Source organism: Parus major, chromosome 10 (assembly GCF_001522545.3).
Source record: "Parus major isolate Abel chromosome 10, Parus_major1.1, whole genome shotgun sequence".
Lineage (NCBI taxonomy): Eukaryota > Metazoa > Chordata > Aves > Passeriformes > Paridae > Parus > Parus major.
Window position 1 is genome coordinate 19953274 of NC_031779.1, and position 23311 is coordinate 19976584.

At 63.6% G+C, this 23311-nt stretch overlaps 4 protein-coding genes across 6 annotated transcripts; 2 read left to right on the plus strand and 2 right to left on the minus strand.

Moving 5' to 3' along the window:
- The first annotated feature begins 5786 nt into the window (after positions 1–5786).
- MFAP1 (microfibril associated protein 1) lies at positions 5787–10046 on the plus strand. The gene is made up of 9 exons (XM_015639192.3): positions 5787–5955; positions 6071–6290; positions 6894–7026; positions 7308–7495; positions 7917–8025; positions 8096–8256; positions 8502–8661; positions 9127–9216; positions 9338–10046. The coding sequence occupies exons 1-9, from the start codon at positions 5877–5879 to the stop codon at positions 9518–9520; spliced, it is 1323 nt and encodes a 440-aa protein (XP_015494678.1). The 5' UTR covers positions 5787–5876; the 3' UTR covers positions 9521–10046.
- A 353-nt stretch (positions 10047–10399) lies between these two features.
- On the minus strand, positions 10400–11466 carry HYPK (huntingtin interacting protein K). Its single transcript, XM_015639193.3, has 4 exons — positions 11256–11466; positions 11016–11071; positions 10756–10807; positions 10400–10563 (listed from the first exon to the last, which is right to left on the minus strand). Exons 1-4 carry the CDS (start codon positions 11439–11441, stop codon positions 10468–10470), a joined length of 390 nt encoding a protein of 129 aa, XP_015494679.1. The 5' UTR covers positions 11442–11466; the 3' UTR covers positions 10400–10467.
- Positions 11467–11873: 407 nt separating this feature from the next.
- SERINC4 (serine incorporator 4) lies at positions 11874–16279 on the plus strand. 3 transcript variants are annotated; one of them, XM_019007947.2, is made up of 13 exons: positions 11874–12185; positions 12306–12546; positions 12675–12806; positions 13220–13398; positions 13501–13580; positions 13670–13763; positions 13826–14037; positions 14334–14429; positions 14501–14627; positions 14850–14922; positions 15115–15166; positions 15272–15428; positions 15869–16279. In XM_019007947.2, exons 2-13 carry the CDS (start codon positions 12496–12498, stop codon positions 16056–16058), a joined length of 1443 nt encoding a protein of 480 aa, XP_018863492.1. In that variant the 5' UTR covers positions 11874–12185; positions 12306–12495; the 3' UTR covers positions 16059–16279. The 3 variants fall into 3 exon arrangements, with proteins under 3 accessions (XP_018863492.1, XP_015494676.1, XP_015494677.1); XM_015639190.3 differs by having other exon boundaries at positions 15727–16055; XM_015639191.3 differs by having other exon boundaries at positions 14413–14429; positions 14551–14627; positions 15727–16055.
- A 3595-nt stretch (positions 16280–19874) lies between these two features.
- Positions 19875–21864, minus strand: LOC107209147 (peptidyl-prolyl cis-trans isomerase FKBP8-like). The gene is made up of 7 exons (XM_015638430.3): positions 21614–21864; positions 21165–21510; positions 20756–20973; positions 20513–20685; positions 20359–20436; positions 20128–20231; positions 19875–20038 (listed from the first exon to the last, which is right to left on the minus strand). The coding sequence occupies exons 1-7, from the start codon at positions 21846–21848 to the stop codon at positions 20002–20004; spliced, it is 1191 nt and encodes a 396-aa protein (XP_015493916.1). The 5' UTR covers positions 21849–21864; the 3' UTR covers positions 19875–20001.
- Between the last annotated feature and the right edge of the window lie 1447 nt (positions 21865–23311).

Here is a 23311-nt window from a genome sequence, read left to right on the forward strand (position 1 = left end):
CCGGAGCCGGGCCCGGCCCAAGCAGGGGCGGCCGGGGCGGCCGGCGGGGCCGCTTGTTTACGCCGCGCAGCTGTCAGCGCCGCCCGGCCCCGCCCCGACGGCCGAGCCACCGGCCCCGCGCGGCTCCCTCGGCCCGGCACGGCCCGGCCCGGCCCGGCCGCCGCTCTGCCGGGCGCCGCCGGATGCCGTCACCGCCGCCCGCCCCTCCCGGCCCGTGCTGCAGCGCCGGCTCCGGCACGGACCCCCGGCAGCCCCTCCGCACCGCCTGCCCGGGGCACCGCCAGAATCGGGGCCGTTCCCCGTCGCCAGTACCGGGCACGGCCCGGGGCTCTGCACGGCCTTTCCGGCAGCCGAGCATGGGGCTGTCCTTGCCACCCGGGGGTACCTGTGCCGGCCCGGGCAGGAAGCCTGGATCTGCGCTCTGAGAGCCATGAACCCCCGTGGGCCCGCGGCACTGACCAGGGCTGCAAGGGTGCCTGCGGTGAAAGGCACGCAGAGGGTGCACCCCGTCTCCCAGCAAGTGGTGCGGTATGCTGCGACATGGGGCTGGCAGAACATGAGCCCCACCAGATGAGCCTGTTCCAGCCCTGGCAGACCCCGGAGCAGGGAGTCCCCCAGCCAGGCTGCAGGAATCGCACTTCCCATGAAGTCCATATCGTGGGGCTGCAACCGCAGGTCGGTGTGCAGCAGCCTGACAAGAGAAACTGGTAAGGAACAACGCAAGGAAAATCTATCAGCCCCGTTTCAAGAGAGAGACTTCCACCAAGGACAAAAAATGAGAAGAGAAATACAGCTTCAGTCATTTGTAAAGAACAACCCACTGTGGGCACGGGACCATGTCATTAGCAACACAAATGCAGCAGAGCCCAAAGTGACCTGAACCCAAACTGACCTGAATCCTCCACACTTGTGACGAGTCTGGCAGCCCTGGGCAGGAGCAGGTCCTAGTGCTCTTTACAGAGAAAAGGAAGTCACTCAGATACCATGATCGAGATCATGAAGCATTAGCAATCACACAGGAAACTGTCACCTTGGTAACCGAGATGCTGAGAACAGCCCAGAAAATCTAGCACAGGGCAGGTTGCTGTGCTAAACTGGGTTAGTTCTGCAGGGCAGCACTCTGGCCACAGGTATTCAGGCTGGGCTGACCCTGGCATCCAGCCCCAAGTGCTGCAGCAGAGACCACCAGCCACAGGGGCTACGGTGCCCCAGGCCCACCTTCAGGGCCACGGTCCCACCAGGGGGAGAAGGCACCCGCCAGACAGGCAGCACTCACCCCAGTGTCACTGCAGCATGCTCAGAAACCGTCCCTGTGGCTGGCAAGCCCAGGCTGGCCCTTGGGGGCACAGGGAGCCAGCTGTGCCCCACGGAGTTTATGGAGGATGCATGGGCAGGGCCAGGTGTGGAGCTGGAGTCCAGACCGGTGGTGGGAGGGAGGATGGGAGGCAGGCTGCCTGCCCCACCCACGAACCTTATCTCTGGATGCCTCCTTTGGGCGCTGGCAGCAGTGCCCTGGCAGGTGAGGAGCTGCTGCACCTGGCTCTGTGACATGCGATGTGGAGAGGAGCTGACAAAGGGCCCTTGTCAGCACGGGCTTGTCACAGCGCTGCGGGGCAGGCAGGCAGGAAGAACCAGGCTCTTACGCAAACCACTGGCCTGGGACCCGCACTGACCCCTCCGCTGTGCCAAAGAAAACACCCGTGCCGGGAAGCACCTGGCTGCAGGTGGCACGACGCCCCGGACAAGAAGGAGAGCCGCTGTCCCAGCAGCCCCCTGGGACCCAGCTGCAGAAGGAGCAGAGAGTGGGGCCACCAGCAAGGACCTGAGTGGCTGCTGTGCCCCACTTGCCTCACGGGGCTGCCGGGCACCCCTCTCTGCCCCCAGCCATGATGCAGCGAGGGGGTGAAACAGCCACTGCCGCACAACTGCCAGGATCATGAACCCTCCTCTCAGACTTGGGGACCACGGCTCAGAGGCACCAGTGCAGTCCAGGAGACAGCAGGAGCAGCTGCTCCATGCAGCAGTGCCCAGCAGACTGGCAGCACTTCTGCCAGCCAGCCGTACTGCCCCCTCCTGTGAGGTCTGCCCTGACAGGATCCCCTGGGGTTCTCACTACAGCCACAGGGAGCCAAACTGCTCACTGAGGGTGGGAGAGAGTCCCCCACACTCCCCTTCACTGAGCAGACTGTGGTGTGGCTTGGCTGCACACACAATCAATAGAAACCCACTTTCATGGAAAAATCAGGTTCATTTTTAGCTTTCAGGTTGCAGAACACAACTTCCCATCTGTCCAAGCTCCCTGGGAGGCAGAACACCACAGGGCTGCACCCCTGCCTGCAGGCACCCCAGCCTGGGGGACCTGCAGGATTGCAAGTGAAAGCAGCCAGTAAGTGGGCAACAGCAGGGAAAGGACAGAGAGCCCACACAGAGAAACCAACAAAGAAAACCAAGTAACAGGCAGCAACAGCAGGTGGAAAGATCTGGATGGACCAAATCAATACCAGAAGGTTTACCCAGCACAGAGCAGCCTGCTCTGCCCCCAGTGCCAGCAGAGGTGAGCCCACAGCCCCTCTGCTGTGCTGTCCATCCCTCTCCCTGCACACATCCTCACGCTCTCCCGAAGCTAAGGTTGCAGTCCCTTTCCCTGGAGTCTCTCCAGTCCATCCCCACCCCTCCACAATCGATACTACCAGCAGGCCCTTTGGTGCCCAGGGAGCTGGGACTGCCATGGCCCAGGCAGGAGCCGTGCTCCACAGGGTCCTGCTGGCTCCTGCAGTTCTATTCATCTCTGGCTCCCAGACAAAACATCTCGCTGTAGCCACATGCAGGGACTCAGGCCCAGCCCAAACACCGTGACCTTGTCCTTGCAGATATACAAAGAGTAGCTGCTCGAGGTGGGTTCTGTAACTATCTTCCTTAGGCTTTGTCAGCAGCAGTCATAATGCTGCCAAGGTATCAATCCACAGCCTAGTCTGGCTCTGCTCTGGGCTGTGGGACATGCCCTTCCATCACATCCTGTGACAGCACCCTGTCATCACCTGCTGTGCAGGTGCAGGGATATCCTTGCCCAGCCTAAGTCCATAAGGTGCCTGTGGCACTTGGGGCGTTCCACACAGGTGACATGCACAGGAACACAAGCACACCCGGGCAGGAAACATCAGGCTGGGAGCCCCCCTGCAGCCCAGCAGTAGGAATGCCGTGTGTCCAGGGGCTTCAGTGGGGAGGGCATGCTCACAAGTATGGACACCCAAACCCAGCCCAAAGACCAGCAGCTGTGGCTGGCACAGCACTGAGGGGAAGACTGGCCCATGCTCCAGGCTCACTCATGGAATGGCTGCCAGCCTTCCATGGACTCACACCGCCCCAGGAACGGGGGGCTCAGCCCCACAAAGTGCCTCTCACGCCTCTGCAACCCAGCTGCCAACTGCCAAGTGCTACAGGGCCAAGATGTCAGTGTTTGTGCCCCACTGTGCTGGGGAAAGGGAACATGGGGCAAAGAGACTTCACAGCATCATTCTGCCAGGGCCTTCAGCACCTGCAGCCACAGAACTGAGCCAGGCTTGAAGGCATTTCCCTGTTTGCCCAGGTCTTTAGCTTTGCTTCACCTGAATGGGACAGCATCTGCTTTGTGTGCAATGCCCAAGCTTCCCCTTAGCTACTGTGGCCAAACGTTCCTCCAAGACCTGTTGGAGCTTATTCCTTGCCATGTGGCACAGGACTCACCAGGTGGAAACACAGTGTGACAACCAACATTAAAACATAAACACAGAGTGGGTGCTCTGGTTATCACCTGGGCACAAAGGCCAGAAGCAGAACAACAAGCACACAGATCCACTCTTGCTCATTCTTGGCAGAGGCTATAGATGCTGTAGGATTATAAAGATGCTGTAGGATTATAAAGGCACCAATGCCTCACTTGCTCAGGCAAACCACCAGTTTCAGGGCATCAAGGGAGCCTGGCAAACTCTGTCTCATGCAGGGACACACTGAAGCAGGAGAGCCCTAGACAGGTCCCATACTTCTGCCTGTGGCAGAGACAGGTCTGTATGGAGGGCACAGCAGGGACACCCTTCCCCAGAACTAGAGAAGGGACTTCTAGAGAAGGGCACAACCGTGCCTGGGGTTGCCACCCTCGCCTGCAGCCCAGCCAGATCATGGTCACCCAACTGGATCTGCCCAGCCCTGGCATCTCTGTACACCAAGGAGAGTCCCCCAGGAGAGAGCAAACCTCCACGGTGGCCTTGGGCCTCTGTAGCCACTTCTGGGACCAGACCAGGGTAGTACTGCTGCCAAAAATTTGGTCTGCTCTCTCCTAGACTGGATACAGGAGATTCTGCCAGAGGGACATCTCCCAGCCCAGACCAAGGACACCAAAAGAAGAACACTTCCCTGCATTCCCTTAGGGATCGTGCTCCAGTGCTGACCCACCAACTGGAAAAGCAAATGTGCATTGGGCTTTCCTGGCTGCCAGAAGTGGGCTCACCCCACTCTGCCACACAAGCACAAGAGCACCTGCTCTCCTACTGCCAGTGAACTGTTAAAGCATGGCTCTGCCCCCCTGCTTCCTAAATTTCCCTGCTAGCAAGCAGATTTCCTGGAAGATAAAACCTCTTCCTTTCTTCGTAGAAGCCGGCAGAAGGTAGCAGGCAGAAGGTGGCAGACATGGCTGTAGCGGCTTGTGACGCAGTTTTACCCAACTTAAGAGAAACCATTACCTTCTGCGGCAGGATGCGCGCCTAGGGACATCCCACACCAGCCACTCGCTCCGACACTGTGAAACATCACACCCCTCGGGAGCTGAGACGTGCTGACACAGGCAGCACCCGGCTGCTTACGGAGAAACTCCTACGACCCCAGCCTTTCCCCACAGCTACTTCACCCCACCCATGCCAACGGGACTCCCAGGAGCTGCCCCGGCCCCGCAGCACAGCTCCTGCCCCACGGCAGCAGCCGCGCCGCGGGAGCGATTTGTCCTTGCGGCACGGGAGATGGAGAGCCAGGCCACAGCGCTGGGGCTTGCAGGGGCTGGCTGGCAGCGGGTAGAGCAGGAAGACTTGGGCCAGGGCTGGCTCCGGCTGTCGAGGACAAAGGCAGACGGCCTGCTCTGCTACGCTGCAGGGAGGAACTGCACGGCTTCAGCAGCGGCCGGAGTCACCCGGGCCCCGCTCTGCCCCGAGCAGCCGCGCCGGCAGCGGGGACAGCGCAGACCCACCAGCCCCACTGCGCACCAAAGCCAGCAGCGGTTTTCCCCGGCTGTGCGGGGGGAATTCGGCACAGGAGTTTGCCAGACGCAGGGCGTTTCCCCCCGCTCAGCGAGTTACGGGTGACCCTGAGGCCCCGGTGTTGAGCAGTGGCCGGCTCAGACCCAGCCCCGCACGGAACTCTCCGTGCCGCACCGGGGGCGGCGGCAGGGACGGCCGGACCTGCAGAGCCCCAGCGCCGTTCAGCCACGGCCGGAGGCGCCAGGCGAGTCGCGCCCAGGCCGAGCGGCAGAGGCCTATCGCGGAGCTGCCCGGTGTCCCCGACGGCCGCTCGGCCGGTGCCTCGCCCTGACGCCCGTTGGGAGGGAAACCCGCACCGTGCGGGAGGGAACGAAGCCTCTCCCGGCCGAAGGCGGACGGCGGAAAGACCGGAGACTCCCCGTGCCGCCCAGCCCCAGGGTCTGGCGCACCCCGCCCCGGGCCGAACGCAGGCACGGGAGCAGAGCCGGAACCCCGGTCCCCGTCCCGGCACCGACCCCCGGCCCAACGTCACTTCCGGCCCCCGGCACGGGCCTGGTCGCGGCGGAAGTGACAGATTCCGGTTCCGGGTGAGCGCTCGAGGCGCCGTTGTCAGCGGCACCGCTCGGCCCGGCCCGGCCTCCGCCCGCCGCCACCATGTCGGTCCCCAGTGCCCTCATGAAGCAGCCGCCGATCCAGTCCACGGCGGGCGCCGTGCCCGTCCGCAACGAGAAGGGTGAGCTGGGGGGCCGGGGCCCAGCGGGGTGGCGGGATGGGCGCGGGACCGGGGCTGGGACCGGGGCGGCGGGGGCGCGGGGCCGTGACCCCCGGTGACTGCCCGGCGCCCGCAGGCGAGCTGTCCATGGAGAAGGTGAAGGTGAAGCGGTACGTGTCGGGAAAGCGGCCCGACTACGCGCCCATGGAGTCCTCGGAGGAGGAGGACGAGGAGTTCCAATTCATCAAGAAGGCGAAGGAGCAAGAGGTGGAGCCCGAGGAACAGGAGGAGGAACTGGCCAACGACCCCCGGCTCCGGCGTCTCCAGAACCGCATTGCCGAGGATGTGGAGGAGCGGTGAGTGCTGGGTCAGGCAACAGCTGAGCCCCCTTTGCCTGTCTGGGGCTGGGCAGCTGGGACTCTGCTATGCTACAGGGAGAAACTGCACAGGGCAGGAGCCGGGAACATTGTCCAGGCACTGCAGGAGTGTCTGTGACTTCCCATATCCACTCTGCACTGTGCCTTGGACTGCTTTCCAACCAGGAACCAGCCAGGTGCAGCCCATGTCCAGGTGTGTTTGGGTGGATGGTAGCAAAAACAGGCATGAAAATTGAAATTAGTGCTGCGTGCTGAGGCTCAGGATAGTGAGGAAGATAGTGTCTCATGAAATATACCCTGGGAAGGGAGCACTGAGTGCTGTTTGCCTCCCGTGGAGCTGCTGTTGGTTTTGTTTCCACTAACAAGGAGTCTTCTCATTGGGAACTCCACTTCTTCCTTGAAGCATGGACAGGGAAGAGCTGCCAGTGCCCAGCCACTGCAGTCTCCTGGGAGAGAACGCATTAGCTCTGGCCATGTTTGGCAGTCCCAGCTTTACCATGGCTTTGCTTGAAGTGACTTGTGAGGAGTCCTTTTCCTGCAGCCCCCTTATGTTCCAAGTACTGTAACTGGCATCTCTTGCAGGCTGGCAAGACACCGCAAAATCGTGGAACCTGAAGTGGTTGGAGAAAGCGATTCAGAAGTGGAAGGGGGAGAAGCTTGGCGCCTGGAACGGGAGGACACCAGTGAAGAGGAAGAGGAAGAGATCGATGATGAGGTGTGTTTGCAGAGCTGGACAATGGGCCTAGCAAAGCTGGAAGGGTCCTTTGCATGGATATGTGGGCTCTCTGATGTATCTGGACAAGTGTCACACCTAGCCATGACTTAACTGGTGGGTCACCATCCTCTGGCATGGGACACTTGGGGAGGCCATGCCACGCCCAGAGAGGCAGGTGCATCTTCTCAAAGCCAGCACTCCAGACATGATGTGTGTTTCACAGGAGAGAAAGAAGTGGTAGCAGGGCTGACCTCTGACTCCTCTGTACTTGTCCCCATTAGGAGATTGAGCGTCGGCGCGGGATGATGCGTCAGCGAGCACAGGAGAGGAAAACTGAGGAGATGGAAGTGATGGAATTGGAAGATGAGGGTCGGTCTGGAGAAGAGTCTGAGTCAGAGTCTGAGTATGAGGAGTACACGGACAGCGAAGATGAAATGGAGCCACGTCTCAAACCAGTCTTTATCCGCAAGTAGGTGATGGAAGTGCGTGGGCTGGCCCTGGATCATGGTTGTCAGAAGCTGAGGCCCAAGGAGACCTTACTGCCAGGGTCTCTTCTCACTCTGAGGAAGCCATTCACCTCCTTGGGGTGGGACAGGATGGTCACAGCCTGGCAGGGCTCAGCTAGGGAGCAAGGGGCAATCCCTGCATCTACTGCCCCATATCAGTTGCGTTGCTGTGGGATCAGGCTGTGTGGAGTCTGACCAGAGACTTTGGGAAAGGGCCATACATACGGTGGCAAAGGGACTTGGTAGTCCCCAGAAAAGGGAGATCTCCAGGACTTGACCTGTCTTGGAGAGGGCAAAAGCAGCTGCAGTGTGGGAGCCAGTGAGAGACTGAGCGGCTGCACTGGCTCATGGGAGGGCTGAAGGCTGTTGTGGCCCTGCTTTCAGGAAGGACCGGATCACAGTTCAGGAGAGAGAAGCAGAAGCCCTGAAGCAGAAGGAGCTGGAGCAGGAGGCAAAGAGGATGGCAGAGGAGAGACGCAAGTACACGCTTAAGGTGCGGAGGGGTGGGCTGGAGGCTGGAGGGGGAAATGACTGCAGCAAGTTTAGCTTGAACCTCACTGCAGATTGTAGAAGAGGAAGCGAAGAAGGAGCTGGAGGAGAACAAGCGCTCACTGGCAGCACTGGATGCACTTGATACAGATGACGAGAACGATGAGGAGGAGTACGAGGCCTGGAAAGTCCGTGAGCTGAAGCGTATCAAACGAGACCGCGAAGAACGAGAAGCGTAAGTATGGTCTGGTGGACAGGAGGCTGAGAGCCCACAGGTAGTTGAAGCACCTTTTCCTCAGACTGCCCTTTGGCAGCAGGGTCCCAGCTGGACTGAGTGTCCAGAGCCCCTCCTGCCCACCCTTGGGGTGCCTTTGCTCCCCAGCAGTAAATGTGTAAACTCTCAGGTGGTAGCTGGTGGCAGCCTCTCTCCCAGGAGATGCTGTGGGGACACAGGGTCTCAGGGGCTTTTCTCCCACCCAGCATGGAGAAAGAGAAGGCAGAGATCGAGCGTATGCGGAACCTGACAGAGGAGGAGCGCCGGGCTGAGCTCCGGGCCAATGGCAAAGTCATCACCAACAAGGCAGTAAAGGGCAAATACAAATTCCTGCAGAAGTACTACCACCGCGGCGCCTTCTTCATGGTGAGTGTGCTGAGGCCCGGGCGTGGCTGTGGCTGTGAGACCGCAGGGCTACCACCTTTTCCCTGTGGGTAGCCTCCCCTCTCCCACAGTGCCCTGGGGCTGGGGGTGCCGTGGGACAAGAGCCAACCTTCAGAGGCAGCATGGGGCTGAAACTGACCCAGACTGACCTCACCAGAGCATGGCAGATTAAGGGTTCCCAGTTGAAATTGAGCTGAAGCTTTAGAGCTGTCCCTGTGCTGCTGTTTGGGCTGACAGACCCAGCCAGAACCAAGTCAGCTCTGCATGGGCCACTGGAGAAGCAGCTTGGGGAACAACGCTCACATCCCCCACTCTAGCAGGAGTTAATAGGGCTGCAAGTACTGTGGCAGCCCTGGCAGAGCAGAAGTATGACCTTCAGGCAGCTTCCACCACTGCTGCCAAGACTTGCTGGAACCTTTTAGGCTGAGCAGGTTTGTCCTCCTGCAGGATGAGGATGAGGAGGTGTACAAGAGGGACTTCAGTGCTCCGACCCTTGAGGACCACTTCAACAAGACCATCCTGCCCAAAGTCATGCAGGTGGGTGTGCTGGCAGAGGGTGCCCAGCCCCAATGCCAAGGGGTGGGAGTTCTGAGCACGGGGGAGCAGCAGGTCCTGCCTCCCCCCTGAACACTGGCTCACAAATTCTTCTGATCCGCAGGTCAAGAACTTCGGGCGCTCAGGGCGGACGAAGTACACACACTTGGTGGACCAGGACACCACCTCCTTTGACTCTGCCTGGGGCCAGGAGAGTGCACAGAACACCAAGTTCTTTAAGCAGAAGGCAGCAGGGGTGCGGGATGTCTTTGAGAGACCCTCAGCCAAGAAGCGAAAAACAACCTAAGAGCACGGGCAGGAGGGTCTGGTGTGGCTGATGCTGGCAGGAGGGCGCTGCTCTGCCAGCTGCTAGAGCCTGGGCAGGGCCAGGAGGGACACGTTCCAGGAATCCTGTGGTGACGAGCCCTTCCCCTGCCTGTAGCATGCCTACCCTGAAGCGGTGTCCCACTCCCTGTGCTGAGCAGACCTGATGGGTTCCTTGCCCATGCACCGTGGAGGACAGCCTGCACCATAGCCTGTGGTGCTGGCCAGGCTGCTGGCCACAGTATGTCTCAGCAATGGCCACCGTGGAGTTTTAGCAGTGTCTGCCACATTGCAGCACCGCTCCTGGCTCCAGCACATCCGCTTCTGGAAGAATTACAGGACTTTTCCACCCATCTGGTCTACAACCCCTTGTTTGTACTGTCCCTGGTGTTAGTCTGGGCCCTGTTTTGGGGTGGTCAGCAGTGACTGCATCTCCTTACTGTGGTCCTGCTTGGCTTTTCTACCTATGTGGGGTGGGAGGGTTTGATTAAAGATTTGATTTTCTTACACACCGGTCCCTTTGCTCTCAAAGACATGGCCATGCTGTTCTGCACCTTCCTTGTGAGCCATGGTGATCTGGGGCAGCACAGGCGGCACCAGTCTGAGCAGGGCATGAATGATTAGCTGTCACCACTGTCTCAGGCCTGTCCCCAGGCCTGTCCAGCCTGTGCTGCTCTAGGATCAGAAATGAGAAGAGAGGAGAACAGAATTTACCAGTGCTTAGGCATTTTGTCCTGCTGCAGTCACAGGGCTGCCCAGCTGGCACTGCCAACAAAATGCCACATGGCTGGGCCCTACTTGTGGGTACCATGCACTCAGGGCCAGGGGCATGTGCCCAGCACTGCGTAGACCACAAAGACAGCCCAGTCCCACCAGTGCCTTTATTGGTATGGCAAGAGCCCCATGCCTGGCAGCCCGTGGCCTCCCAGCTCAGTTGGTGAGGGTGATAAGAGCCTCCACCACGTTGCCCATGTGCTCGCGCAGGCTGCGCTCTGCTGCAGCCCGTGATATTTCCATCTCCGTCATCTGCAGAAAAACAGCCACAGCCCCGTACAGCATCCGCAGGACCCCACGGGCGGGGGGCAGCGGGGGACACCCACCCGCAGGGACACCCGACCGGCCTCAGGGCAGGCATGCACCGGCCTCCTCCGTGGGTGCAATTTCACACCCAAGATTTGGGACAAGTCACAGCCTGCCTGGGGTCCCGCCCCTACTCACAATCAGCTCTAGATCCTCCTTCTTGATGGTCACTTTTGCCAGTTCTTTCTCCCTACGACAAGAGATGGACAAACCTCCGGTGACCAACGGTGCACCTCGGCCATGAGGCGGGCAGGAGCGGCCGCTCGCAGCCGTGCGGGGCTGGGAGGGGGCCGGGGAAGGGCCGGGATGTCAGACAGGGAAGCAGATGCCTGGGTCGTGTCCTGAGTGGTGACAAGTTCCGAGACAGGCACTGCCCCGGAGCGAGCGCGGACGGTTACCTCTCCTGCTTGGCTTTCTGCTCCCGGGACCTCCGGTCTCCGATCACCGACATAGCCTGCCAGAACGAGCCCGGTCACCCCGCTGCGCGGCACCGGGCGGCTCAGCGCCACGCCGGCGGCACCGGCATCGGCGCCGGTACCGGGACGGGCGTGCAGGCGCGGTGGTCAGCGCCCGGCTCGGCCCCGCTGCAGGCAGCACCCGGCCTCCCACCCTGGCCCGGTCCCGTCCCGCCGCCGCACCGTCTCCAGGTTGGAGCTCTGGATCTCCTTCTCCTCCGCGTAGTCCGTGACGCGCTCCAGGTCCGCCGCGCCGCTATCGTGCTTCCGCGGCTTTTCGGCCGCCCGACCGCCCGCCCCATCGCTGCCGCCGCCGGAGCCATTCGGCTCCGTCTCCAGCTCCAGCTCCACATCGCCCTCCGCCGCCATGCCGCCGCCGCCGCTTCCGGTCACGTGCGCCGCCGGCGGGGGCAGCGAGCGGCGCGCGCCGCCAGAAGCGGGCCCGGCACCGCGCGCCCGGGGCTCCGGGCAGGTCGGAGCTGGCGGTGCCGGCACTCCCGGCCTTTCGGGCCGCTCGGCCTCAGCGGGCCGCCGGCGCTGCCGAGGAGCAGAGCCAGGCCGGGCGGGCGCAGTCCCGCCGCTGCCCGCGAGTGCCCGCTGGCGGTGAACTGGGATCGCCGGGTCAGCGACCCCGATGTGGCTCCCACCTCCGCCACACGGACGGTCGGACGAGGCAGGCCGCAGCGGGGCCCCGGCCGGGTCCCCGGGAGAGGCGGCCGTGCGTTTCCGTGCCCCGATGCCGGCCCGGCCCCGCCGCTCCCCTCGCGCGCGTCTCCCGTGTCTCCCACCCGCGCCACCGGGACACCGCGACCCGGGCCGTGCTCCGCGCCCGGTGTGGCAGCGGGGGACACGGGGGGACACGGGGGATGTGTGTCAGCGCCGCTGCAGCCGCGGCATCCGCTGTCAGCACAAAGCCTGAATGGCTGTGGAGCAGCTGAAGAAAGGTGACGGAGCCCCAGCGCAGAGTCCCCTACACCGCTTTTCTTGTCCCCAGCTCCTGCCGGCCCTGGGGCATCCTCCTGCCCGCTGGATGTGCTTCATGCCGTCCCACTGCCCAGCGAAGTACCTGTGTCCCCTGGGTGCCCCTGTGCCCGGGGCTGCTCCAGTCCTCCGGTAAAGTCCACATCCCCCAGCCCCTCCACACAGCTCTGTGGTACTGCTCTGGGATCACGGAGACCATGGTGCAGACACCCCGTGCCCCTCATCCAAACTCATGTTCGGGCCACCTTCCAGGGCCTCGCCCCGCCCAAGGAGGGACCGGGGTCTGGGCAGGGATGCCCACGGCAAGGAGTCACTGGACAGTGCCCATGGAGCACGCCAGGGGTGGCCTGGAGGGAACAGCGAGCAGATGGCAGGGCGGGCCGAGCTGACAATCCCCTAATCCCATCAACGCCGCGGGGGCTGAGCAGAGCCGAGCTGGGCCATGGCGGGCACACGGGCACACGGGCATCTCCTGCACCCGCTGCTCTTCCAGGTGGGACCTGGGGTCTGTCTGGGCTGGGAGCATGGCTGGGAGTCCGGTTGGGTGGGTGGAGTGCACTGAGCCAGGCTGGGAAGTAGTGCTGGCCCCTTGGGGTCTCCACTGACCATGCCCCCCCCCAGGTCTGCTGCGGTTGTCACGGGCTCCGTGTGTCCACGAGCACGCGTATCCTTTACACGCTCCTGCATGTCCTGGCCTCTGCCGTGTGCTGCCTCATGTTGTCCCGCACTGTGGCCCAGGCTATCACGGAGAAGGTGACGGAGAGAACCGGGGCACCCCGGGTACCGGGGGTATTGGGGGTCCCAAGGGTGCTGGGGGTCTCAAGGGTACTATGAGTTCTGGGGGTACTGGGGTGCCAGACACTTCAGGGGCATGCAGCGGAACCCTGAGTATGCCAGAATTGCCAGGGGCATCAGAAGTACTGGGATTCTGAAGATACTGGGATACTAGGATAGTAACAGGGCTGCTGGGAGTGCCAATGGGGAAGGGGTGTCAGGGGTACAGAGATGCAGGATTTGCCTGGCATGCTGGGGGTCCCAGGGTACTGAGGAGGGTATTTGGAATGGTGGGAATATTGAAAGTTTGGATGTGCTAGATGCCGTGGGCACTGGGGGATGCTGGGTGGACACACCAGCAGCCCTGTCCCATCAACCACTGTGCCCACCAGGTGCCCTTCTCAGTGGTGCTGTGCCAACACCTGCCAGGGGGCACAGACTGTGAGCAGCTGGTGGGTTCCTCGGCCGTGTATCGGGTCTGTTTTGGTACTGCCTGCTTCCACCTGGCACAGGCTGCCCTGCTGCTCAACGTGCGCTCCAGCTCTGACTGCCGTGCGCAGCTCCACAATGGGTAAAGATGGGCCATGGGGCTAGGACAGGGTGTTCTGGGACGGGATTGCCCTGGGGTGGGGCTGTCAGGGGCTCTGTCCTACTGATGTTAACTGTCTTGCAGGTTCTGGCTCCTGAAGCTGCTGGTGCTGGTGGGCCTCTGGGCCGCCAGCTTCTTCATCCCTGAGGACAACTTCATCCAAGGTGTGTCCCCCACCCTGTCTGAACTGGCACTGTGGGCACCCCTTTTGGCCCCCACCTGCCCTATCTCTACCTCTGCCCTCTTCCCCCAGCCTGGCACTACATAGGTGTCTGTGGGGGCTTTGCCTTCATCCTCATCCAGCTGGTGTTGATCACAGCCTTTGCGCACACCTGGAACAAGAACTGGTGAGTGTTGGGGTGCTGGGTGGGTACTTGCCCACTGCCACTGCTTATCCACTCTTCCACAGGCTGACAGGTGCTGCACAGGACAAGCGCTGGTATCTGGCCGTGCTGCTAGCCACGGCCACCTTCTACACCCTTGCCTCTGCCGCCTTCTCCTTCCTCTACAAGTTCTACACCCACCCAGCCGCCTGCCACCTCAACAAAGCACTGCTTGCCATCAATGGCAGCCTCTGTGGCATCATGTCCTTCATCTCCATCACACCGTGTGTGCGGCTCAGTGAGTATCACAGCACAGCATGGTGAGGGCTGCCATGCTGCATGGCCAGCTGTGTCCTGGGCTGGGGATGACTGTGGGCCCCAGCTTGGGGTCAGCACTTGGGCGCTGGATGAGAACCCAGCTCCCCAGGGTTCCCACTGGCCATTCCTGTACCTTGGTGCAAGGCACTGGACAGGCGAGTGGCAGGAGGGGACTGCCCAGGGCCCACCCTGAGCCCCACTCACCAGGCACTCCAGGCATCCATCAAGGCACTCCAGGAACTCCAGTAATAAACACCTCTGTCCCCACTCTTGCAGAGCAGCCACGGTCAGGGCTGCTGCAGTCCTCAATCATCAGCTGCTATGTGATGTACCTAACCTTCTCCGCACTTTCCAGCCGTCCCCCGGAGAGAGGTGGGTGTCCCTGTCCACCACCAGCAGTCCCCACCATGATGCGTGCCCTTCTCACCTCCACCTCCCTGCAGTGCTGTACAAGGGGCAGAACCTCACTGTCTGCTTCCCGGGGGTTCGGCAGGATGAGCTGCAGACTGAGGACACCACGGTCGCCGTGCTGGGCGCTGCTATCATGTATGCCTGCGTGCTCTTTGCATGGTGCGTGTACCCTGCCCAGGCACAGCCAGCCCAACCGGCACCACATGGGTGCCAGGGGTGTCCTGAGGGGTGGCAGGACAAGAGCAGGTGGGGCATTGGTGGGTGGACAGGGGCAGCACAGCAGAGCTCCTGTGCCCATTGGGAATCCATGGGGCAGGCTGGGAGCCCAGCACAGGGTGGTGGCTGCCTGTGTTATGATTTCTGCCTCTCTCCTGGGCACAGCAATGAAGCCTCATACCTTGCTGAGATCTTTGGACCCCTCTGGATGGTCAAAGTCTACAGCTTTGAGTTTAAAGTGAGTAGTATGGATGTAGCTGTGCTCCATGTCCTCCTGCTACAGGCACCCCAGACCCACCAGCTCAAGGCTCTGTCCCAGCCCCAGAGAGGGGCAGGTCTGTCTATTACACACACCACTTGCCCTGGCATCAGACAGGGCTCAGCCTTGGTGGCCACAGAGCTGGGCAGTCACCACCCGCTCTCCCTGCAGAAACCTTCCTGCTGCTTCTGCTGCCCTGAGAAGATGGAGGAGGAGCTGAGAGGTGAGTGCAGTGTCTGTGTGGGAGAGTAGGCAGAGCCTGTGTCCCAGCCTGGCAGTGCCGGTGAGGGAGGGCTGCAGGATCTGCCATGCCCCCACATTCCTCCAGGCACCGACCAGACATGTGAGCAAGTAGAAGAGAATGCCAAGGGACAGTTCATCATCCAGGATGAACAGGACCGGGTGGTCTACAGCTACTCAGCTTTCCACTTTGTCTTCTTCCTTGCCTCGCTCTATGTTATGATGACACTCACCAACTGGTTCAGGTAGGACTCTACTGCTGCCCAGCACTCCCTAATCTCACTCTAAACCTCTGTGCCGGGCAGTGATGGTAGCACCAAGCTGGCATCTGCTGGGGATGCTCAGGGCTCTGTGCCCACAGACCTGCACTGCTCCAGTGGCAGCTGTGCAGCGCAGTGAGAGGGGCTGGACGGGCCGTGGCAGAAGGGACATGCCTAGGGGCACGTGGCCACTGGGTCACAGGGTGACCTGGTGGCTGCAGCTGGCACTGGAAGCCCCTGTGTTGGCATCCCTTGGGCACCAGTGCCTGCCCTCTCCCACCAGCTATGAGAACGCGGTGCTGGAGACCACCTTCACACACGGGAGCTGGTCAACCTTCTGGGTGAAGGTATCCTCGTGCTGGGCTTGTGTCCTGCTCTACTTGTGGCTGCTGCTGAGCCCCTTCTGCGTCCATGGCTCCCCACAGCACCGTCGCAGCAGTACAGGGCCACGCATCGTGCGGCGCCGACGTACTCCACAGCGCATCAATGTCTCCACGTAGTCCCTGCCAGGACAAACTGTGCCCAGGACTGGTCCCTGCCGTGCCCTGGCCCTGCTTGGTCCTCCTGGCCTCCTCTCACCCCCTGTCCCAGGAGACAGCAGCATCCAAGAGCTGAGGGGAACATGGGAGGTGGATGCACCCAGGGATACCGACCCTGTGCTGAGCCAGGGCCACCCAAAGGGCCAGAGCAAGCTGGTGGCAGGTGCTCAGCCCACAGCCTGGTTGCCCTGGCCCCACTGGGTGCACTGGGGGAGCAGGGCCCTGCCATGGCAGCCACTGCTGTGGTGCATTCACTGTAAATACCCCCTTAAATACATTTTTATATAAAACTCTGAACTGAGCCTGTGCCAGCTGCTGCCATGGGGATGAGGAGAGGGGGTGCCTGCAGCACTCGGGCACTGGCCACACAACAGCCACAGCTGAGGGCACCTTCAGGGTGGCTCTGCCAGAGGTGGGGACAAGCAGGGCATGCAGAACAGGGGACAGTGCTGAGGCCCAGGGTTGCAGGAGGGTGTGCAGCCCATGGCTGCTGCCCCCAGGGAGGGCACACTGCCAGTGTGGCTGTAGGATCATAGTGGCCCTGTGCCCCCACCCACAGAGCAATCCCAGCACAGCAGCGTGGGGCTGCAGCACGCACTGTGCCCAGTGGGCCCCACACTGTGGTGGTGCCGGTGGGTGCAGGACAGACTGACACGCATCACCAGGGTGCCCACAAGGCTGGCACAGCCTGGGCATACAGCGAAGCAGGAGGTGAGGTAAGGGCAGCACCGTGCCTGAGTGCCACTGGGGTCCAGTTGGTCCCAGTGCAGCAGCAAGGCAATTGTGGGGTCTCTGACTGGAGCAGCAGAGATGAGGGACTGCAGTGCCCAGTGCCCTGGGGCTGCCCCTCACACCTCTCCCACCTCAGGAGATAAGGGCACACATGGGGGGCTCGGGGAAGGGCAGCTGTGGCACCATCTTGGAGACATCAAACAGGTAACACTGGAGTGGGGGCTCCTGGCAGCCCCCATCACCCAGGGGCTCTCCAGTGCTCTGGGCCATGCCCCAGTGACGTTTCCCTGCCTCACCCCACCCAGAAGACTGGGCTGAATGCATCTCCCCCAAGGCTGAAAGGGCTGGGGAGGGAACTTCAGCAGGTCCAGCAGCACAAGAGGTGGCACTGAACGTTCCTCCTAGCAGGGGTGGACTTCCAAATCAAGCAGCTTCTGGTGGATGGGGAGCAAACCACATTACAGCTGGGCAGGAGAGCTGAGAGCACAGAGCCAGGAAGCCCAGGACTGTGGCAGGGTTCCAGCAGCAGCCCCACAGCAGCCAGTCACCACACCAGCAGCAGTGACAGCCCCAGCATTTGGTACTGGAGCATCACCTCCTCCTACTTCCACAAAGCCCACAGCGTGCTTGCTACTCCTCCACAACATCAGCTCTCTGGGCACCTTCCTCAGCATCCACCAGTGGGATTGAGGACATCAGGGTGGGAATGGTCCAAGAGACACCCAGCCCCCAGAAGAGGGGCAGAAGCCTTGACAATTTCAGGGGGGTGGAATTTGCTGTACCCCAAACTGACCTGGGGAACAGGAATGAGGCAAGCAGGGGCTGGGCTACTGCCAGGCAAGGGGAAGCCCCCAGGAAAAGTGAGAGTGCTTCCCCCAACGTTTTCCCTTTTCCTGGTGTTTCTATCAGGGTTGGAACTGCATTTGGCTCCCAGGCCCAGCACAGGCATGATGGGAGGCAGCCAATGTGGCCATAGGTTGCCAGCCCCAGAAAGCCCCATGCCACTCTTCTATCCTGCAGGACATCGAGCAGTTACAGCCATTGATGCTGGTGGGGAACAAAATGAATCTGCAGCCTGGCCTGGCAGAGGGGTCCACACAGACCACAGGCAGCTGGCCACGGTGCGCAGCAGCTCCTCAGGGCCCCCGGGGTAACCAGGGCCCCACTGACACCCACTACCAGCCCCAGGCGCACGGCTGCCTGTTCAGCGCCAAGGACGGCCACCAAAGCGGTGGATGCGGTGCTGCATCTCGCTCCGTGAGGAGGCCAGGCTGGCGCGGGCCCCGTTCCCGTGCTGCCGCCATCATTCTGCCCCTGCAGGGAGGTGAAGAGGCCGATCGGCACCGGCATTAGTACTGGGCTGGACCTCATCGCAAAGCGAGCGGCTCCGCGCTGCTGCCGGACGGGCCGCTCCAGCTGGGCCCGCCCCGGCCGTGCCGCAGCGCGGCTCTCCCCCGGTGCGCAGGCCCGGCCGCCATCTCTCCACCGCCGCCCTCCGACCGGCCCCGGGGCCTGCCTGCGCCCCGGCCCGCTCCAGCGCCGTGCCCTCCAGCTTCGTTCCTCGAGGCTCCCAGTTCTCCCACCCGCCCCGGGGTGTTCGGCCCTTATCCCCCGCGCTGATCCCCGGGTGCTGCCCTAAGGACCGCCCAGGCCCGATCCCACCTTTGTTCCTCACCGTCAAGATGCCGCCGCTTGACTCTGTCACGGCCGCGCTCGGTCCTTCTCTCCGCGGACACGATTACTCCGCCAGCAGTACCCGTGCTCGCCCACCCCCCGCCCGGCGCACGGACGAGCAGACGCAGCGTGCAGGGCTCCACAGCTACTTTAATAAGGGACGGCGCCGCAGGGCGCGGGGCGATGCCGGGGGTCCCGGCGGGACCCGGCCGCGGGCGATGCCGGGGGTCCCGCTGGACGAGCCCTTCTTGTCCCCGAGGGGCGGCCTGGCCTTGTCCCCGGCGGGAGGCCTGGCCTTGGTGGCCGAGGAGGGGACGCGGGGGGACTCGGCTTTGGGGGCGGCGGGCGCCGAGCCCACGCGGGACGGGGTCCTCTTCACCCTGGAGCCGGGGGGCTCCCTCCGGCCGGGGGGCAGCGCCTCGGGGTCCACCATGCAGATTCCGGGCTGGGCAGGGAGGGGACAGGGGTCCTTCAGGGGGGCTGGCAGAGGGTCGCACGCTCTGGCCACGCCGCGGGGCGGCCGCTCCGAGTCCTCGTCCGACTCCAGCCCGTCGGCCAGGATGGACGGGCAGTCCTCGGTGGCCGGAGGGACGTCGGAGTCGGAGAGGGTGGGCAGCGACTCGCTGACCGACGTCGGGGGAGTCTCGCCCGGCCGGCCCCGGGGCGGCGCCAGCTCCTGCGAGGGGTCACTGTCCGACAGCTCCCGCGGGCTGGCGGCGGCCGAGGGCGAGCGCTCCGACTTGGGGTGCTCGAACTCGCAGGGGGACACCAGGCACAGGTCNAGCCGAGAGCCCGTCGTCCCGCCGCTTGCCCTTGCCCGAGTCGCTCTGCTTCTTCAGGTTCTTCTGCCGCGCCAGTTCGCGCTGGTTGCCGCCTGCCACGGCGCGCCCGCCTCAGCGCGACGCGGCCCGGCCCCGCTCACCGCCCGCGGCGCCACCACCCCACACCCCGGCCCGACCACTGCCCGCAGGGCGGGTCCCGGCGCGTCTGCGGATGACGGCGCGGACCCCTGACCCCGGCCCCACCGCACTCCTGGGTCCCAGACCAGCCCCCCACCACCCCAGCCCACCGCACTCGCCAGTCCCAGTCCCCTTTCTTTCCTTCCTTCCCCCCAACTCACGGGTCATGGCGCCGCTCCCTCCCACCTCCACTCCACCGCCACGTCCCGCACTGACCCCCCCCGCGCCCCGCCCCGCGCGGTGCTTTAAGGGACGCCGCAGCCAATCATTGCGCCGCTCCATCCCCCGCTGCGCTTCCATTGGTGCGTCTCTCCGGCAAGGCCCCGCCTGATTGGCCGCGGGCTATGGCCTCCCTTCTGCCGGCGGGGGCGAAAAAGCCGGAAGGTTGTCGCAAGCGCCGCAGTCGCCCCCGCGCGACAGGATGCGTGGCGTGGGGAACCGCCCCCGCCGTGACGTCATGAGGTGTGCGGGAAGCTCTGCCAAGCGGGGAGAGCGATGCGGACGGTGCGGGACGGGGGCGCGGAGCTCCGTCCCGCTCCTCCCTCCGCCCTCCCCCAGCAGTTTTCCGCCCCAGGGAGTGTGGGGCGATGCGGGGAGGATGGTATGAGAGCTCTTCCGTCTCCTTGGTCAGGCTCTGGGGCGCTGCGTGGCGGCTCAGATCGCTTCTTCCGCCGCGGGCGGTGCGGGGGATCTACGAGGAAGGACGGCTGTAAGCGCCATCCGTGCCAAGAGGGTGCGGGATGGGCATCCGTCCCTGCACCGCCCGATTCGCCTACGCACGTGGGGCTCGGCGGCCGCATCGGGTCGTGGCGGGGATTCTGCGGGGCAGTGCTGGATGGGGGGCTCTGGCGCTTCGCCAGCCGTGAGAGCTCGGTGTGTATCACCTGCGGGCGAGGGGTGGGACACTCGACCACCCAAGTACCGACTCCTGCGGGATCCTCTCCCTCCCCATTGCTCCTGGTACCAGGTCCCGTGGGACTACCGCCCACCCTTGCGCCCCGGCTCACACACCTTGCTGGCCGGGTCCAGTTCCAGGGCTCTCCTCAGGACGAGCGCCGCCTCTGCGTCCCGGCCCTGCTCTGCCAGCAGCTGCGGGGAGAGGAGCGGAGGGTAGTGGATGGCCGGGCCGAGGGGAGCGGGGCGGTGTGGGACGATGCGACCCCACCTGACCGCGCCGGAGCAACGCCCGACCGTTGTCGGGGTCGATCCGCAGGGCCGCCTCGCAGGCCGCCAAAGCCTCCTCCGCCCGCCCCAGCTTCAGCTCGGCGGCCGCGCAATTGTTGAGACACTTCACGCGCTGCTCCCGCAGCTCCTCTTCCTCCTCGGGCCCAGGCGGACCTGCGGGGCGAGCGGCGGCCTCAGCCCCTCAGCCCCGCAGCCCCGGACCCTCCCTCCCGTCCGGTCTCACCGGTGGTGGGGCCGTCCAGGGCGCGTAGGGACAGCCGGTAGGATCGCAGCGCCGCCGCGAAGTCACCCCTCGCGAAGTGGAAGTTGCCCCGCTCCCGGCGCTGCGAGCCCAGGCGCAGGCGGACGGAGGGCGGCAGCGGCTGCGGGTCGGGGCCGTCCCGCACCTCTAGCAGCGTCACCTCGAACAGCAGCGGCGCCTCGGGCGGTACGTCGGGCTCCCTGCTGGTACAGCACCGGCTGCCCGCGACCCCTGCCCGCCCCGGTCCCCTGCCCTGCCTGCCCTACCGGCTCTGGTCCTCCTGTCTCGCCTGTCCCTGTTGTCTGCCCGCCCCGGTCCGTCTGCCCCTCCCGCCCCCCGCCTGCTCCAGTCCCCGCCTAGCTCGGTGTCCCTGCCCGCCCGCCCTACCTACCTGCCCGGGCGGCCATAGGCGTAGGGGAAAGCGGCGAGGAAGAAGGAAACCTCCCCGGGCTGCATGGTGGGGACGCCCAGCTCCAGAGCCTGTGAACGAGCACGGCGGAGCTGGCAGGTCGGAGTCCCGGGCTGCGTTGTGTCCACACGGCACTGAACCGCGGACCGGTTCGGGCTCACCTGCACGACATCCCCGTGACCCGGCACGAAGATGAGTCGCGGGTCCCGCTCCACCAGCCCGCCGTCCTCCAAGGCGCCCAGCACCTTCACCGACACCTCCTGGCCCGGCAGCGGCCGCGGCCCGCCCGGCCCGGCCCGCACCACGCGCTTCCGCAGCAGCCGGTCCTCTGCGGGGGAGGAGGTGCTGAGAGCCGGGAGGCCCGAAATTGGTACCCCTTGCCCGACTCTCCCCGGTACCGCCCGTCCCAGCCTGGGCCGGTCGCCGCTCACCCGTCAAGTCGCTCCAGCCTTCGGAAGCGAAGAGCGGCCCGAAGCCGCCGGGTCCCGGCACTGCCATCGCCTCCAGCCGCCGGTAAAAGAGCCGCTCCTCCTCGCGCACCGACGGCACCGCGATGGCGGTGTGAGGCAGCCGGAACCGCACCCGCCGCTCCCGGCCGGGCCCCCGCGACCGGCCGCCGGCCCCCGTTTCCCTCTCCGGGGAGCCGCCGGGCGACGGGCCCAGCATGTCCGCCCCCGGCCCTCTTCGCCGTCCGCCGCTACCTGCTGGCCTCGGTCCGGGCCCGCCCGGGCCTCGGCGGCGGGCGCCCACGGCCCCCAGCCCGCACCGGGCTTGTCGCCACCGATCCCGCCGCGCCGCGACTGTCGGGGGTCGCCCGGACCTGGGACACCGCGGAGCGCATGCCGCCGCACCGTTACCTAATGCCGGGAAGCGGCTCAGGGGATTAGTCCGGGCCGGCGGCAAAAATAGCTGGCCCAGGGCGAGCCCCGCCACGGGGCTCCCACCGCCCGCTGCTGCCCCTCGGGACCGCCCACCCACCGCCGTCCCGTGTTCCGGGAAATGCCGCTGCCCTGCGGCTCCGGTACCGAGGCTGTGGGGCCGGGTGGCCCTGGCTTATCCCAGCCAGCAGCAGAAGAATCACTGTATCTCCATCCAAAGCTGTCTCACAGTAAAAGTCTGATTCTGCAGTTTGAAAGAAGCTGGACCTCCTAGGCAAACTGCTGCTGCAGTTTTTTCCTTGCTCATCCCAACCTGACTCTGAAGCACTGCCAGCTGCTCCAGCTGCCCTGAAGCACCTGGGGCCAGCTCATTCCCTGCTCCCTGGAGGGCCATGGCCAACATCTGATCTTATGCCAAGGCCTGAGCCAGCTTGGGGGAATGTGTTACTTTGGATGGTGGCTTCCCTCTTACACAGGACCAGCTCTCCACGTAGGTCTCACTGAAAGCAAGGGCTGTCGCCATCCTGTTTGCCAAGTATTCCAGGCAGCGAATACACAAAACCTTCCCTAAATGTGTTCCTCCTCAATTGAAGCTCAGTACCCTCCAGTGTAGTTGCAGCACAGTGAGGGACATCTGGGCAGCCACCAGCACAACCCTTCCTCATCCTCTGTCCCTCCTGCCAGAAAGTTTCCCCAGACCTGTGCTAACTTCATCCAGGCTGCTCTAAGCACCAGCAGTGATGCTCTGCGCCAAACATGCTGAAGAGTTTTACCTGTGTTCAGTGCCCCAGCTGCCACCAGGTCAATAGTCACAGACCAAGGAGCAAATCCAGGATCAGAACCACTTCTCTGGATCTCTTTGGCTTGATGGAGGGCACTGCCCTGCCCACCAGGGAAGCAGCACTCCAGTTTGGTGTTACATTGGTAATTGTTAGCTGTCAGTGGAGCTTGTTGTGTTCTATTTCCCTGCAGCAGTGCCAGGAGCCCACAGCCAGGTGCGGGGCTCCTGCCAGTCTGTGTAGGGACCACTGGACACCATGTGCTCCTCCAAAGGTGCCTCAACACCCACATGCATTAGGGGACAGACCACCTGCCACAGCAGCAGAGCACAGAAGGGAGATGTGGTTTGAGATACTAATGAAGCTGGGAAAGAAACTACTGCACAGCTACTGTAATCAAAGAAGTATACCCTAAGTCTTGTATGAACCTGGAGAATTCCAGCAGCAAAACATAAGGTACCCAGGCTTTGAG